This window comes from Uloborus diversus, chromosome 2 (genome assembly GCF_026930045.1).
Source record: "Uloborus diversus isolate 005 chromosome 2, Udiv.v.3.1, whole genome shotgun sequence".
NCBI lineage: Eukaryota > Metazoa > Arthropoda > Arachnida > Araneae > Uloboridae > Uloborus > Uloborus diversus.
Genome location: NC_072732.1, coordinates 51,943,729 through 51,961,502, shown reverse-complemented (window position 1 = coordinate 51,961,502; position 17,774 = coordinate 51,943,729). Strand labels below are relative to the sequence as shown.

The 17,774-nt window shown below is 32.0% G+C and overlaps 1 protein-coding gene across 1 annotated transcript in view; it reads right to left on the bottom strand.

Moving 5' to 3' along the window:
- Nucleotides 1-318: 318 nt before the first annotated feature.
- LOC129217032 (tachykinin-like peptides receptor 99D) overlaps nt 319-17,774 on the bottom strand; it is a 73,082-nt gene continuing 55,626 nt past the window's right edge. The window contains 2 exon segments of the mRNA XM_054851266.1: nt 319-459; nt 14,898-14,988. Coding sequence (XP_054707241.1) covers nt 349-459; nt 14,898-14,988 — 202 coding nt within the window. The 3' untranslated portion in view covers nt 319-348.

The window sequence follows — 17,774 nt, the reverse complement described above, 5'->3', positions numbered from 1 at the left end:
TAATTTGTTTTGTTGCTTTTTTGGTTTCATGTTTTTGAAAACTACTTCGTTAAGCAAGAGAGAGTTATAAAGATTCCTAAAATGAAATAAACTTATTTTCCTTAATTGTCTTTATGCTGATATTTTGCGTATCCTCTTTTAAACTTTTTTTTTTTTTTTTTGTATAACTGCAAAATTGAAATTACATTTTTTGCTTGTTTCAGAATCATTTTTGGTTTACATCAAGCTCACACAAAACATTAACACAAAATCAAGTGGAAATAATTTATTTAAAGGAAATGTATTACATGAATAACACTTTAAATTTGGCCACATGAGAGTCATCAATTTAATTTTAAGCCTCTACAATCAAGCATATCTGGAGGAGAGGCTATCCAAAGACTTTTGATCCTTATGCTGAAGTCGAAAAATTTTGTTGCAGCATCCAAACCTGTTCCGAAATTCGGATTTAAATCTTTCCTAGAAAAATAAGTTAAACAATTATGAGAACTTATCGTAAATCAATTACAGAAAAAGTCAGACATAGGTGTATGATGATCAGGTCAAAAAGCACAAAGTCGATTTCACATAGCATTTTAGTTTTAAGTTAGGCTTAAAGCAGATGTTGAAAATTGTAGGACTGCAGTTGTAATACATAATGTAGCAATGAAAACGAACGGATCGTCGCAAGGACCAGGCATTCTGACAACCCAATGAGCTCACTTCCTCAGATTAGTGTTTTAAAATGGTTGTAAACGTTGTGAGAACGCTTTTAAAACGTTTCTAAACGTTACTTATGCTACTTTGAAAGGGTTTTTTTTTCTTTCCATCACTGTGTGTCGTAGCAAAGCGTATATTAGAGCTACATGCCGTAATTTTAAGCAACCACTTTAAAACTGTTTTAGAAACTGAACTGCAGGATGAAGACTGCTATCCGTTCAATTGGCAAGTCTACTATCCTTAACTCTGCAGGAAATTTTATTTGTATCTATGTCTAAACCTGTTTGATTCATATATGAAATATCGCAACCAGACCACACTATGGCGGCAAACACTTCATTTTCATACCCTGCAGGGTAAATAAATAAAAAGAAATTTTTTTCATTAAGCTTCAACTGAAGCATTTTCTGAATCGCATATTATATGTTAGTAATTATTCATAAAATATGCAAGAATATTCTTTTTTTCCATTTTCTATTTTTGTGTATACTATAATGGTCTAAATTGACCTGTCGACAAATTACTTTAAATATGAAAAACCTAGGCATTTAGTTTTATGCATGGTCAGTTTTACTAGTGGTTCTTATTAACTCTAACGAGTTTCACAAAACAATCGATGGAACAATAACCCTCACTTAAATGCAATCTATTAATAAAAACTATTATTATACAGCAAGAAATAATTGATGAGTTAATATCAACTCCGATGTTCAATGTCAAAAATATTATTTTCAAAGTCTTTGTTTTGATCACTTGTCACTTTGGAGTCAAACAAAGTTTTGTAACAAACTAGCTAAATTGGTTAATTATAATATTTAAATATAAATATATTTAGCTCTTCATACAGCACGATGAAAATTATGTGCTTCGTTGATTTCCTTCCACATCTTAGATCTCTTTTATTGAAATGTATATTAGTTATCTTTTGAATCCCCTTTAAGTAAATTATCTTAGCTATATCATTATCCATTCCTTTTAAAAGAACTTAATTCTAGTTCAATCAGATAAGAACATGAGAAAGACGAGTTTCATATAATCAAGATGCAATAAATTTGAAATATCATCCACGATGGCGCTTTATCATGCTTAATTAACTTCTCCTTTTTTGCACTAAGATTGCAGTTTATCTCAGCAAGTTATAAAGATCTTTGATGTCCATGCGTTGAACTTGAAATATAAAAAGGAAGAACTTTCAGTTTCCGATTAGACGGTAATAAAAAAAATATGTAATAAACTTCAGTCAAGTTAAAAAACTTGACTGAAGTTTATTAAGCATTCAGATTTCCTAAAGAGTGCTTTCTCTTATACGCAAATTCATGGATATTTGTTTGGCTAATATTGTGCGTATAATGGTGTAAGGGAAGTTTTGAATTTTTGTAAATATTTTAATGCAGTGTGTATAAGTAAAAGTTTTCAATGAGGTAAAATTTTAAAATTAAAACACAATCTGTTATCATAGTATGTTATCATAGTACTAATGAATATGATGTTTTAATAGAGATAAAATATAAAGGTACCCTAATAGCATATTATAATTGGCAACTTAAAAAAACCGTCTGCTGCAATTGCAACTTTATTCTGATGCCAGAATATATGCACTACAAATTGGTGCTGTTCTGTATTTGCTCCTTGATTGGAATAAATTCTGAAAATTCTACGCATCTTTGACAACAACTGCTTCCCAATTTGCTTTTGTAAAACAGAAACTAATGTTGACACTGGAATATGGGATCTTTATACACCACGTATGTTGTCACATGCTGGAATGCTGTTCAAAATCTATTTCATTGAAGAAAAATCAATAAATAAATACATCTTGTACAAGCTTCTATTTTACATAAAAAGTGAATTTTATTGCGAAGTTCAGCATTCGTATGACACTACAATCTATCCACTTCTGGAGCTGATATATTAACCGACGCGACGCAAGGTGGGTTAAAGGGCGGAAAAAATAGCCATTTTTAAGTTTTAAGATAAAAAATATTTCATGCCGTAATTACTTAGCCCTTGAGTTGTAGTAACTTACTCCATAAGAATTTTTTGGAAAAAAAATTCGTTTTTACAAAAATTAGCCAAGATTGTTAAACAATTATGTTTTTACTTTTTTCGGACGTACGCCTTATACTTCAGTTTTAATTCATTCCTTCAATAAGGAGGACTAAAATTTAATAAAAGTCATTTCTGATTGGTTTTTCACACTTATAGGATGCATATTACATCGTAATTAAAAATTAAAAATTCATGAAAATTGAGAACTACCTGAAATAAAAAAATAATATTTTCTAAAAAATATACTGAAAAATATTTTGGAATATACTTTTATCGGCTGCTTCCGGTGGGCTAAAGTTTACATATATCAATAGTTTAATCCTTCCTGTAAATAAACAACAACATTTTAGCTGCTACCACCTGCGACTGCAGTCGTGGCAGATGTTTTGTTTGATTTTCGCTATTTACAAACACCGATATAGTAAGCTAGAAAATAATCCGTAACGTTATGACGGGGCTAAATTGCTTTTTTATCAAAGAATTTGGTCATCAAATTTGACACGCTCCAGACTAACGTATGTCAGTTTCACTACTTTGCAGGAGAGCCTAAAAACGTTCTTTTACTGTTTCCGAAAGTTGCGGCTCTTGAAACATTCATCAATAAATATAGAGGATATTTTTAAACAGATATACGTAGTCATGGTTTAATGCGGAGCATTATTCTACATGTAATGCAATAGTAACCTGAAAATAGCAATTTTCGGGCCCGTTTAGTATGGCTTTAAAAAAGATACATATGAGAAAGAAATTTTTTAAACTCATACAGAATTCTATATAAAAAGTTAAAAAACTTTTAACAAAACAATAAAATTAGAAAAACATCAAACTTTTGAAATTTCTAATTTCCTTTTCGAAATCATTCTAGTATAAAGCTGTTCTCAGTTTGTCAACATTGCCAGAAAATATTGTTCGAGGGTATCAATTGCAATAAATAAACCTTTCGTGTGGCATACAACTGATTTAATTTATGTTTTTCACTAAACCCAGAAATGAATTTGAACTATAGAGAAACCCTGATTTCACGTTTCTCAGTGGCCTGAATCAAACATAAAGTACATAAAATATGGAAAACGTAAAATATGGGAATTTGACAGAAAGCAAAAATTAGATAAGGAAACGAAAATAATAATAAAGGTTGCTACGATGACGTTTATAAAAGGTAAAAAACGCGATATTTTACAAAAAGAACATTATTGTACATACCTATTTAGATCATTCTAACCAGTGGTTGGAAAAACTACATTTTTTTTGTAGCGAACTACAACTACAACTACTTTGTTACAAATGTAGTTAACTACAACTACAACTGCTTTTTTTAAAAATGTAGCGGCTACAAACTACTTTTGAAATGTAGTCGCTACTTCGCTGCTTTTCAAAAAATAAGTAATTAAAAAGCATACACACTAGGGTGTTCCACAAAAAATAAAAGTCGATTTTTAAAGTCGCATGTCAATGCAATTTTTAAAAAAAGTTTCATGTTTGAAAAACGGCAACCTGTGCCGACTTGCGTCTGAAAGTGTGAACCAGCACTTAAGCTAGTAATGCTAGGCCAAATTAAAAAAAAAAAAATCTTTTTTTAGAAACTCCGAATTTCTGTTCATAGCACTTCCAATCATATGCACCACATGTTAGGTTAAAAAGCATTTCGGTGTCCCACAAGTGGTCTAGTATTTATAATTTTCTTCAAAAAAAATGATTGTTTTCTATTATCTTTTAAAAAACTACACATAAATTTGAATAAAATATCAAGTTTAAATGGAGACTTAAATATTGCAGGAGAGCAAAAATTTCTATTTAATGCTAATTACTGACTTCACTGTTTATATTTTTCAGCTTGATAATTTCGTAAAATTTTACCTTACATTTAAAAAAAAAATATATTAGAAAAAAAGTTCAGTTTTTTAAAGAAAATTATAAATTTTAGGCCACGTGTAGGATATCTAAATGTTTTTTAACCTAATAAAAGTTTTTGTGTTGCATGTAGGGTAAAGTTTTATGAACAGAATTTGGGAGTTTCTAAAAAAAATTTTAAAATTATTATTTGGCCTATCACATTACAAGTGCTAGTTCACACTTTCAGACGCAAGTCGGCACGGGTTGTCGCTGTTCAAATTATATGAACAACTTTTTTAGCAATGGGGTTGTTTTCTTCAGTCAAAAAAAAGTACTTTTAGTCACTGAAATTGATAGAATAAGCAAAAAAATAACATGGGCCCAGAAAATTCTTTCATTTTCCCAACAGTCATTTTTAATTACTTTTTTAAAATGTCCGATTTTTCAAACTAGGTGTGGTCTAGATGACGTCACAAATAATGCTTTTTGGCGCATCTTTGTACCGCGTTTCCACGTTATGATAATCAAGAAGCGGAATAAAATTGCGCTCTACACTTGCTATCAACCACATCGTTGCCAATACAAGTGAGTAAAGATGCGAATTAAATATTTTGCTCCGTGAATGACAACACAGAATGGCATTTCATTATTTGTGATGTCATCGGCAAGAAATGTAAACAATGAAAGATCACCGGTTTAAGTAATTTTTAAAAACTATTAAACTTAAACAAATTATTTAAAAGATGGTTAGATCCTATGTTTTTAAGCATGTTCTTTCAGAAAAAAAATACTTTTAAAATATTGGAAACGACCTCATTGTTTTGACTTAAAAGGAAAAATATAAGAGGGTGTGTGACTTGAAGAATCAACTTTCTATTTTTTGGGGACACCCTAATACACACACACTATAAGAAGATTGAACGGAAAAAGGTTTAGACTGATAAATTAGCTCATCTGAACATGGAATATTACTAAGAATTATCTATTATTTCTTTTTTCTATTTTTTCTTCAAAAATGTCCGTTATCATACTCTTATACAACAATGTAATGCTCGTATTTATTGAAAGCCGGCCAGGTCAGTTCAATATCATCATCTTCTTATAACATTTACAGTATAGCTTCTTTATTTGGTGAACACTATGAAAGAACTTATTTTCGCGAGACTTTAATTTTCACGATTTTCCCTGCCCGTCGTAATCACGAAAATTTAAGCCTCGCGATATATTTTTTGCCTTTCAACTTTCGGTCGGTTCATATAAAATTCATGAAATTTTCAACTCGCGAAATCACTGATATCTCCATTTTCTTGAAAATAAGTGCTTTTGAAGTATTGGAACAATAATCTTTTTGAAATATAAAACTTTCACCCACAGCACATTCTTGGCAGCCAGAAAAAAAAAGAATTATTAAATTGGCGGTTATCGCTAATTCATATACTTTTTAAGTCAAGCTCTATTCAATACAAATGTTAACGAAATATGAAGATTAAGCTGCCACACAAACTATTGACGTCAGATCAAAATGATAAGCTTGAGACCAGCTCGTATTTTTGTAAGTCTGATTTCTCATTGCATCCGCTAATGTACCTGTGTAAAATTTGAACCAGGCAGATTTGTTTGAACCTTGATTCTTTTTTTGTTAAAGTTATTAAAAGTAGCTTCCAGAAATCGCTACAAATTACTATTTTTTGTATCGAACTACTCACTACACTACTTTTTAAAAAAAGTAGTGCGCTACACTATAAACTACTAAAAAATGTAGCTACTACTGTAGCGTCGCTACTTGTAGCGCGCTACTTCCAACCACTGATTCTAACACATTAAGTTACGAATCCGAGCGTTTAAGTTGAAAATAGTCAGCAATAATGAGTCATTGAATCCAAAGTAAATACAGCATCTTCCAGGATTGAAATACTTTGCAAAGTTTTTTCCTGGTCTTTATGATAAAGAAAATAGTTTTTCACTATTAGTAAGCTCTTAAATGCAGTATTGAAAGAAGAGACGAGTTGTGTTTCCTCTTCTTGTTCATCTTCATTGGCGGCCGAAGGGTCCACAAGATTTGCTACGGATGGAGCAGTAGCATTTCTGTTTTCATGTATTAAATTTCAACAGATTGGATTATGTTCAAAAATGCACAGAAGGAAACACGTTACTTAATTTTAAAACATTTTTTCTCTTTTTTTTTTTAACTGCCAAGGGAAAACGTAAAATGCGAGAAATTCATAAATAACAAACTTTCCATCAGGGGTTAAATTAATATTATTAGTACACGGAAAAACTGAGACCTGATGATAGAAATCGTAAAATGCGGGGAAATCGTTGATTCAGGAGACGCAAAATCGGGGTTTCGCAGTGAATGCGATCCGCCAGCAGGAAGATAAACATTACCATACAACAATTTTAACAATTTTCCAGAGCATTTTTTGAGAGTATTCAAAGTTATTGAATTTTTTCCGCTTTTTTGTCGTTTTGAACCAATGTGCGACGTGTCGAGCCAAGTTGTTTTCTTTGCATTGACAGTGAACTGGCAGAGATACCAGTTTTACAGAGTTTTCTCTGAAAAATCCTGGCATAATTGATCGCGCATAACTGGTCAGCGAGCTATAATTGGTCGCGAAAGTTGGTGATTTGGAGACAAAGCCTGAGCATAGCTAGATAAAAAACGAAAGTACTTGAAGGCTCTTGAACAAAAATCAAGCGATCTTGAGCATTCCAGTGTCAACGACGACAGGTTAAATGAGAGTTGCAAAACATACAGCGACATGAAGTTGAATCTTTGTGCTTGAAAATTAAAATAAGAAATAACAAAGTTTAATTGCATTTTAGATTACTGCATACACGTGTTTCAACGCCTACAAGGAACCCCATTTTCAATGCAAAATAAGTGAGCTTATGGATGGAAAGATATCGAGTAAATGCAGAAGCCTTTACTTTTGCCGGATATGAGTGTGTGTGTGGGATAGTGAGTTTTCGTTTTAAATCATACTTGTACCTATTTCCAAATGATTTAATATTTTGCAGAGTCTCTTTCTTGACTTAACAAATCGTAATAATCTGGTTGTCAACATAAAGTTTCTGCCGTTTGTCTGAGAAAAGCGAAAAGCAACGCAAAATCGTATCTCAATTGTAAGTTAATCCAATAGAATAATCTTCACCAATTACATTTTCAATCCGCTCCCTTTATTAAAAATGCTCTGTTACGTCATTCATAGCAGCTTTTAAAAGTTTCTCATTATTTGAAGCTACTGCGTCTGAGAGCAAAATAATAATAATAATAATAATAAAAAACTTGAGCTTCTTTATCATTTCAGATTTTTTTCATGTATTTTACGGTATCTGCTGTAGACTCGTTCATGTAAACGCACACGTAAAGCAAATATTATCTATCTGCTGTAATTGGAATTTGGATAAAATCAATGTTCTGTTATCCAACAGAACATTTTTCCATTCTAAGAATACTTCACCATTTCAAGTAGCAATAGCTATTAATAGCAGTTCAATTTCCTCTTTTAGAACTATTGTTAAGAAATGGAATGTATCTTGTTCTCGAACTTGTTGAACAGACTTCAAAATATTACTTGATGAAAGCGGATATAAAACTAGAATTTCTGAAGTTGTGCTGAAGTTATTTTGTGGTTGAGTAGAGGAGAAATTATTTTATTCTATTAAAAGATTTCGATAACTTTTGAGCTTTCGGCTTGACTCTGCGACTTTGGCTTTCGGTTGCTGAACAGAAAATACTTAAACTTAATTCTAGCTGCGCATATCGTCACTATGTTTTGTATTAGGCTAGAAAATATTAGAATTAATGGAAGAGTTAAACTTCATTTGGCAAATTTCGTGCATATTTTAACGACTACTTATGTCGGTCAGATTTTGCAGCAATTTCTGCACTCCGGTACGTTTCCCCCTTTTCTCATCTGAATTGATGTGCCGCTCTGGTTAAGAGAATATAGCAAAATTCTTCCATTCTATGATCTCTGATTCGAGCTCCTTTTACGCCTCATACATTTCATCTTTACTAATAATAAAACTCAAAGTTTCTCTGTCTGGATGTCTGTAGGATGTCTGTGACGCGCATAGTGCCTAGATCGTTCGGCCGATTTTCATGAAATTTGGCACAAAGTTAGTTTGTAGCATGGAGGTGTGCACCTCGAAGCGATTTTTCGAAAGTTCGTTTTTGTTCTTTTTCTATTTCAATTTTAAGAGCATCTTCCGGAGCAAAATTATCATAAGATGGACGAGTAAATTACGAAATTGGCATGACGTGGAATGGGAGAGAGAATGAACGTAGCCAATTGGCGAGAAATTCGTCATCCATTATTTGTAAATATACATGCGAACCGAATGACCTTTTAGTTTTCAACTATGGACAAAGCCGTGCGGGTACCACTAGTTAAAAATAATACTTTAAATTTTTCTGAACAAGTTTTTTCTGCTTAAACTTATGTGTGATGACTTAAGCAAAAAATTTCGTCATTACCCTTCAAAATTATTATTTTTTAATAAAATTTATGAACCGTCATGTGCGGGACAAAGGGTTGATTTTTTCGTGGAATGGCCCTTTAATTTGATGGGGGGAAAAAAAAACGCCACATCACATTTTCATTTAGTGTTATATTCTGACTACGCTTTTAGATGAACGGCATATCAAAGCAAAAAGTTAGTTTGAAACTGTTGTAAATGATCTAAAATTATACTTCAAACGGCTCTGAACTAGTGCGCCTAAGCATGTTGAAATTAATTGAAAACATCTTTTAATCTAAAAACATATTCTTAAGATTTAGTTTGAGCTCCAGATCCCCCTATAACTGAATAACTTTAAGTGCTTTTCAACGAATTTTTTTTATCGACATTGATAAATCATGACACCATTTTACACCATCCTAGATCCCCAGCAAAGGGCCCTTTTCCCCCTTTAGTGTTGGTTTTATAGACACTATATGAATTAAGTATTTATTATTAATATTATTATAACTAGCTTCCCCAGAGTACTCAAAAGCTAATAGTTTATATGACACTCAAATATCATTATGAAGGAAGGAAATAGAGAAGCATTTGTCTGTAACTAGCTGCGTTGCCCGGCTTTGCCCGGTCCACCTTGAAAATACAAATTGTGTCAAGTGACGTACATACAACAATCATTCTTAAATAAATTTTAAAAAAATCGTGCAAAATTTCCCTTCCAAACAATGCCGACAGATATTAAAATACTTTTAAGAAATTAAATCGAGAATAATGGATTTAAAAAGCGTAATCATGAAAAATGCAAAATAAAATAAGTTTATGGAATTAAAATTCGAAAGAAAATGGTTGCCAATTTGAATGGAAATGCGATTTTTTGAACTTGATTGAAAAAGGATTGTAACTTTTTTTCCTTTTGAAATAGAAGCTTAGTTTTTCGACCATGGGTCGAGGTAGATCAGGAGTAAAAAATGTCGCTTTTTCAAATGGTGTCAAAAAGAAAACTGTGGGACGATTCCTTCACTTTTTATTGATAGATTTTTTGAAGAAAGTAGTGCCTAAATTTCAGCTAAGCCTAAACAAATTCGAGCTACAAAAGCAAATAATTCCCGCCGTAAGTAGGTTAGATCATTGAAACTAATTGCGTAGAATGCGGGAAATTCAACTCTTTCCAACCATACATAATATTAACATGTGAAAATAATTTTTCACCCTCATATTCAGGAATTTATGTGAAAATTGGACCTAAACTGAAATAAAAAAAGATATATTCATCGAGTTTTTTTCTAACTGATCTTCAAACCTTTTCAGGACTCAAAAGAACAAACTGAGAAAATTTCAGAGAAATCGGCCGGGTAGTTCAAGTAGTAGGTTTTGCGAGTTCAAACACACAGACGCTTTTTGGAGACTTCATTTTATAGTATGTAGAGTTTTGATAATCTTTAGAAAACTCCATCACATAATTTACAAGCTATTGTCGCACGATGGAGTAGTTCTACTGTCTGCTTCCTTATCCTCAATCTAAATGAAGCATGCGGTTATTCTATCTTTACTAATAATAAAGCTGAAAGTCTCTCTGTCTGGGTGTCCGGATCTCACTCCGTCTGGATTTCTGTGACGCGCATAACGTCTAGACCGTTCAGCCGATTTTCATGAAATTCGGCACAAAATTATTTTGTAGCGTGGGGGTGTGCACCTCGAAGCGATTTTTCGAAAATTCGATTTTGTTCTTTTTCTATTCCAATTTTAAGAATATTTTACCGAGCAAATTACAAGTAAATTACCAAATTATCATAACGTGGAACCGTAACATGGGCGATCAAATTAACATAGCAAAATGGCAAGAAATTCACCATCCATTATTTGTAAATATACAGGTGAACCAAATGACCTTTTAATTTTTCTACTACGGGCAAAGACGTGCGGGTACATTAGTTTAAAATAAAGGGAAAGTTTTGTCGAAAATCTTAGTCCCATGAATCAATTTCGGTTCCAAATTACGTTGATTGTTTCAGAAGGGTACGTTCTTAGAATGTTGAGTTCTAAAGTGTCTTGGAAACTAAAGCAAAGTAAATAATACCATTTGGAAGGATAGTGATGTTAACCCGAATCATTCTGCTAATGATTTCTACATTTGTTAGAAAACGAACAACATCAATGGGTGCTAATAAAAAACTATTTAATGTTTCATTTGCGCCTATTAACGTTGCTCGTATTTTCACATTTTAAAAGTTAAGTACCCGAATTTAATAACTGTTTAAGCTCCCTTTCCATTTTGTACAGTTTGCTCCTTTTAGTTTAGTTTTTATATATTTAACGGCTCTACTACTCATTGTTTTGGTTTGGATATGTTATGTGATAAAATTTTGTAAAGAAAAACATTCATAATTTAGTTTTTAATTGTGCTAGGGCTATTGAAAAATTCCAAAAAAAAAAAAAAAACGAATTTTAAAACATTAACTATACTCATACATGAAACATTGTGTGAAAAAACAGGAATGAGTTTTCTGTAGCCGGACAAAAAGCAAGGACTTAATGCTTAACTTGTGTTAAAATGTTGTAGAAAAATTCTTTATCTGTGGAAGAAGGTATGTGGAACAGAACCATGAAAAAATAGATGGTGAATATAAGTTTTGTCTTCAGTTTCTTGTTATTAGTACTGAAAAGCTAAAAAAAAAAAATGCAGGTTTTGATGCTGGTGTAATAACGTAACGATTTTTTTATATTCTTTGACAAAATCTGATCGCTCAAAATGTATACACTGTTAAAACCAGGAGTTCCACAGGGGTAAAGAATTTCACCCAATGGTGAAAAAACGGTGCCTCTGGGTGAAACAGAGGCTAGGAAGTGTCGTTAAGGTGCTTTTGGTTCCTCAGTGGGTGAACGACGTCAACAAAAGTGCTAAAAGACCATTCAATAGGAGAGCGACTCCTTGCGCATGCGCTTTGACTTATCGTCCAACGAAACTTCAGTTTGAATGGCGAACGAAGGAAGTTGCAACGAAATTTACTTTCACATTGAATGAAGTACAAAACTGAAAATTTCGTGGATTAATCTTCGAAATCTCGCGTAAGTAAAGGCATTTGATCATATTGTAGCTCTTAGAACTTTCGAACATATTTAAAGTGTTTAAAGTATGTTGACAACTCTTATTGTTCCGTCTACCTTATTAAACATTTAATGTCTTGTTATTTATATCCTGCAAAACTGTTACTTAAAACTATCTATCAGTACTATCTTGAACAACAACATTAAAAATAAAAACGTTTAAATCAGTTGATAATTGAATTGCTAATTCCGGAATAAAAATGCAATGACGTAAACAGCCTATATACCAATGTCTATTTCTTCTCAATGAAATAACTACGTAGTGGAAACGAATAGAGCAGCAAAGGCAGAGAAAAAAAAACTGCGTGAAAAGAAATCTCTCACTCAGCGTTTGACTCATGTTTCACATCGTGTTTTGGTTAACGTATCTTTCTCAGGCGTTATTGCATGAAGCTAATGTAGTTATCTGCTCGTTTTTATTTTTAATCTGACGGAAAACTTGACATTTTAAAGAAGGGCTTTTAAATTAGTATTTATCTTGTACGCATAAGGATACTCAAATATCTAATCTTATAATAAGTATTGATAAGTTACGCTCGATTAAAATTTTAAACGTTTATGAAACGCTTTTATTTTCCTATGATTCTAATCTAATGTTACCTAATATTTCTGGTTGTTCCGGCAAATGATTGATAAATACCTTCCCTGGTTTAAATGAACTATAATCCGTTTTAATGAACTATAATCCGGTACGGATTATAGTAAAAATTGTCAACAACATATTAATTACTGAGCAATTCAAGTGTGAATATAAGAAAGTTAGTGCACGAACAGACAAATTAAAGTCATGAACACTTCTAAACTATGTTCGAAAGTTGAAATGTGATCAAATGCCTTCGTATATATAAATCAAAATAAATAAAACACAATTGTATTCAAAAACGCACACAACACGGCGGGGGGGGGGGGGGGAATCCCTATAGGAAGCAATAAAGGTGCCATTTTCTCACCTAGGGTACCATCTTTTCCCCTACGGTGCACGTTGGGTGAAGGGAGCCAGTTTTTCACCCTTGCTAAGGGTGCAATTTCGGCTCTCTTTCGGGTGTCGCTGGTGAACAAGCGTTTCACTCCTGACAGGTGCCAAACGCAACCTGTAGTTTTAACAGTGTACATATACCATTAATTTCAGTAATAAAGTATTGTGATGTTTAAAAATATTTTAAACGCAATTACCTTTTAAGAGAGAGCTTTCGATGTAATGATAACGCACAGATTTAAATCATTAAATGGAAATAAATATCTTAAGTCTTATCTTTGTAATTATAAAGCAGGACAAATTAGATGCAAAAATTTGAGAAAATGTTTCGTGTTTCTGCATTGTACTGCAGTTGTATGCAATTAATGCATTTTATCAGCAAGAGATAATTACCTATTACTTTCCTCATAAAATTGCAGGTGTCCTGCAATATAACTGTTGATCAAGATATTAAAAGCTATCACGATATTAAATGGCTCTATTTATGTTTTTGCATTCAGCAGTAGAGTTTCTGTCTCTCTCTATTGTACTAATGTCTATTAAAAGAGAATAAATTGCAGTTATGAATGTTTAACTCAAATTTCGGCATTAGACGAAATTTAAATTTCAACAAAGTAATTTTTATAAATTATTATTTGTGACATTTAATGACAATACATTGCTATCAATTGTTATTATATAAGTGTTCATTCATATTAAAATCCCACAAAGTAACAGGCATAGGGTTGGTGTCATAAAATCAAAGAAAGCGAGAAAATATAGTGAATTTCTGGTGGTACTACTCTTTTGAGATATTCTCTCCAGTTCTGTAGTTTAATCCCACTTCAGTAAGTTAATCACTATATAAATCACATGCGACTAACATGTGCACTATATTTTTCCATTCGCAATGTGAATGGTAATCATCGGCATTATTGTCAAAGGTTGTTACTGATGTTTCATATTTCAATGAAAACTTAGATAATGAAAGCGCAAAATATTAATACAACTAGCCATTTTTTAATGTTATTTGATAACCTATAAATTGATATTGAAGCCTAATAAAGCCATGGTTTGCCGTATTAACATTTTGGTGTCCCGACACCGGATCTATGCCTTGTTCATGAGGTAACAAAAATATCAAATGAATACCCATTTTTTTTGTTCAACGAAAAGAATTTCTCCTTTAAGTCGTGTGTTGATTTTGATGCAGGAACTATATACGATGTTCTTCTGATAGCATTTTGTTGCAGGATGAACACCTTTCTTTATTAACAGTGTTAACACTGTGGCACTGGTAACTTAGAGGAGCTCATTTATTTATGAGTTGAAAGAGGAGAAATTCTCTTAGATTAACAAAGCGGCTATAATCATTATCGCAACGCAAACCGGATTTCCTCATCCCTATTTTAACAAATGAAATTCAGGCAATCGGATCAGAGCTAGACAATTCATTTTCTAAAACATGTTTGTCTGAAATCAAAGTGGCATTATTTAGTTTTGGTGAAAACTCCAAATGTGTGATATTACTTTCATCAAGTAGTAAAACAAAGCATATATCACCACATTTTAAAATTTTTTATGGATTAACAATTAACCAATGAGATTGACAGCATTTTATCTAATTTTCAAATACCACTCGTAGTTAAAAAAAAACCCTTAGCTTCCTTGATTTGTTTCAATACACTACAAAGTTGAGAAAACTGAAACGTTCATTTTAATAGAAAACAAAAATATTAGCCATTAATATATTCAAATTGTATGAAATTGTTAATTAAAAAAAACTTACGTTATAGATGGCATATATGAAAGGGTTGTAACAGGAATTACTCATAGCAAGCCAATGGCAGAAGAACCATATGATGTTTATATACTTGTACCTAGAAAACAGAAACAAGTTGTATGTTTTATTGAGAAAAAATTGTACTTAATAGTTTAAGGTAAATAATTAATGCATAGTTGTTTTGGGGTAAATTTCATAGTATTATCTTGTTTGACTTAGAGTTAATCCAAGAGTCAACGAAAAGGGGTACGGGATAACCCGGAAGCACCCTTAACTAATTTTGGACTTATGCTAAATTAGAATATGTTTTTATGTTCTGCGACAGATCTTCTGTTGATTGAAAAAGTTGTTCAGCATACAGTGTAGAGATGTAATAAACACATAATAAAAAATGTGAAGTTATTCGTATTAAAATCCCACATCAATGAAATATGCTTCTCTCTAAAAATTTTCTAAAGAAAGAAAACAGAGTTTACTTCGCCAAAATGTCTCAGGGTTGCTTCCGAACCATATTAAGTTTCTACGAAGTCTCGTTCAGATGGCATTTCTATGTCTCAAAAATTTCTCTCCTACTCCGAAAAAAATCAGTGGCAAAAAATATTAGAAAACTGTATTTTGTTCATCAGCGGCACTGCCGTTCAAACAACCAGGAACTTAATTTCTTAATTAGATTTGGAGCATTCTATCTTTTCATTTCCTTCATTGCAGTTGTGTGTATGTGTATTAAGTATCTTTTTCTATATGCAGTATGGTGTTCAGTCTTCCTGAACAGTGGCGCCTGCATAGGATGTCACGGGAGGTCACTGGGACCTCATAAAAATTATTTATTCGGAAAATTCTGTCTGACGATTGGGCAAAATTGGCGACATAATTACAATTATTACATTTTTTAAATACCGGAATGTCCCGTTTCATTAAATGTACTTATATGTGCACATCCGTATTTTATAAGTTGGAAAAATTCGGAGTTCCATTCGGCAAATTGATAATTTCCTTCCAAAACCAAAGTTTAAGTTCGGAGCTTCCATGTTCTTGAGTGCGTTTAATGTTACTTCAAAACATAACAGAAAGTTTAAGTTCGGAGCTTCCATGTTCTTGAGTGCGTTTAATGTTACTTCAAAACATAACAGAAAAATCTACATTGATAAAATGGATAATAATAACAGCTAAACTACTTTGAAGGTAAATGGTCTGCTTTCTTTAGTTGTACTATTTATAACATCTCTCAAACTGGATAGATAAACATTTCTGCTTATTATAGTAATAAAAAACCTCTTTCAGATGGGAAAAGAGGTGATGTCTTGGAAAATAGTTTTTCTCAACGAAGTAAACAAGCTCTTGGTAGAAACCCGAAGAAACTCCTGTTAAAAGCAGGATGCAAGTAGATCAGCATATTATCGGCAAAAAAAACAAAAAACAATGCATTTATTAGTGGGTTAACGGCCAAAGCCCTGAGTCGTAGAATAACTAGCGACACGTCCAGGGCATTTCCATGAAACTGGGGACATCACAGTAAAAAAAAAAAAAAACTTCATTGTATCAGTATTTTTTTCCTTTCATATGAGGTAAAAAAGACTGCATTTTTATAAAACTATGCGAAAAAAGTTATAAACACATTTTTTAAAAGTTTTATTGGCAAATTTTGACAACACTAGTTAGTGACCATGCGTCATTGCATTAGCGGTTCTGAAAGTTAATCTTTTTTTTCACCTAGGAAATTAATTGCTATGTCTTATTTTTTTTTTATTGAAACGCGGTTTATCTAGGAAGAGATTAAACTAACAAAGAAACTTTAAACTGTTATAATTGCCTTGTAGCTATTGCTTTTAAACTAGGCCTAATACTAATATTGCATCAGTCACAAAATTGTGCATTGCTTAAACAAAAACAAACGCAAGTTTATAAAAAGTCATATTCTCTTCATTTATGATGATATCTTTAATATTAATCCCTTAAATATTTAGAACTACTTGATTTAATTATTTAAAACCTTTTTAAAATATGTAACATCAGTCACAGTAACATCAGTCACATTTCTCTTTTCTCTAATAAACCTCAAACAAATTGCACAAATGGCATTGACTGGTACAGAAAGGCAAAAAAGGAGGCGATATAAATTAAGAAATAAAGGAAAACATGAAAATTACAAAAGGTAAAACAAAGTAGAAAATGAAAAGAGCGGAGAATAAAAAATAAAATAATTTTAAAAAACCTAGCATAATTACCAAAGTTAGTTTAGAATAAAATTAAAAAGAGAAATTAGGTGAAGAAATAGAATTAGTATAGAACAAATTTAAAGTATTGAAGTCCCAGGTTTAAATTAGCTACTGCATTGCCCCTCTTTAAAATAATGAAACCAAGATTAAAATCTGTTAGTCATTCAAATCGCTCTTTGTTATAACTTCACGAAAGAAAACTGCTGCTGTAAAAAATTTTCTAGCATGAAATTTTATAAACAGATACTCTTAGTTCTTCACGTATTACATTTGAATAAAAGTGCTACATCATCAATACAGAAATATTTCTAAATGTCACAGCTTCATGCAAATTTCAGAGCTTTCACCATCCGACTAGCAGCCATGTTATGAAGAGTTATATTTGAGTAATATTTTTTTTTTTTAAACTCAAAAGCTGTATAGCAACAACCTTTTTTTTTAATGTAAAGGAGGGAATCACTTCCAACAGAACATTGTTGACTGCAAATGGAGAACGGGTTCTTGAAGAGTATGACAAACAATTGTATCGCGAGAAGTTAGATGCATTGAAATCGAAAACTAGGAGTATTTAGGGACTGTCAAGATTCAAGCAGTAAAACATTTAAAATAGCCTGTCAATGTGGATGAAATATATTATTCACATGAAAAAGGGAATAAAATATTAAGC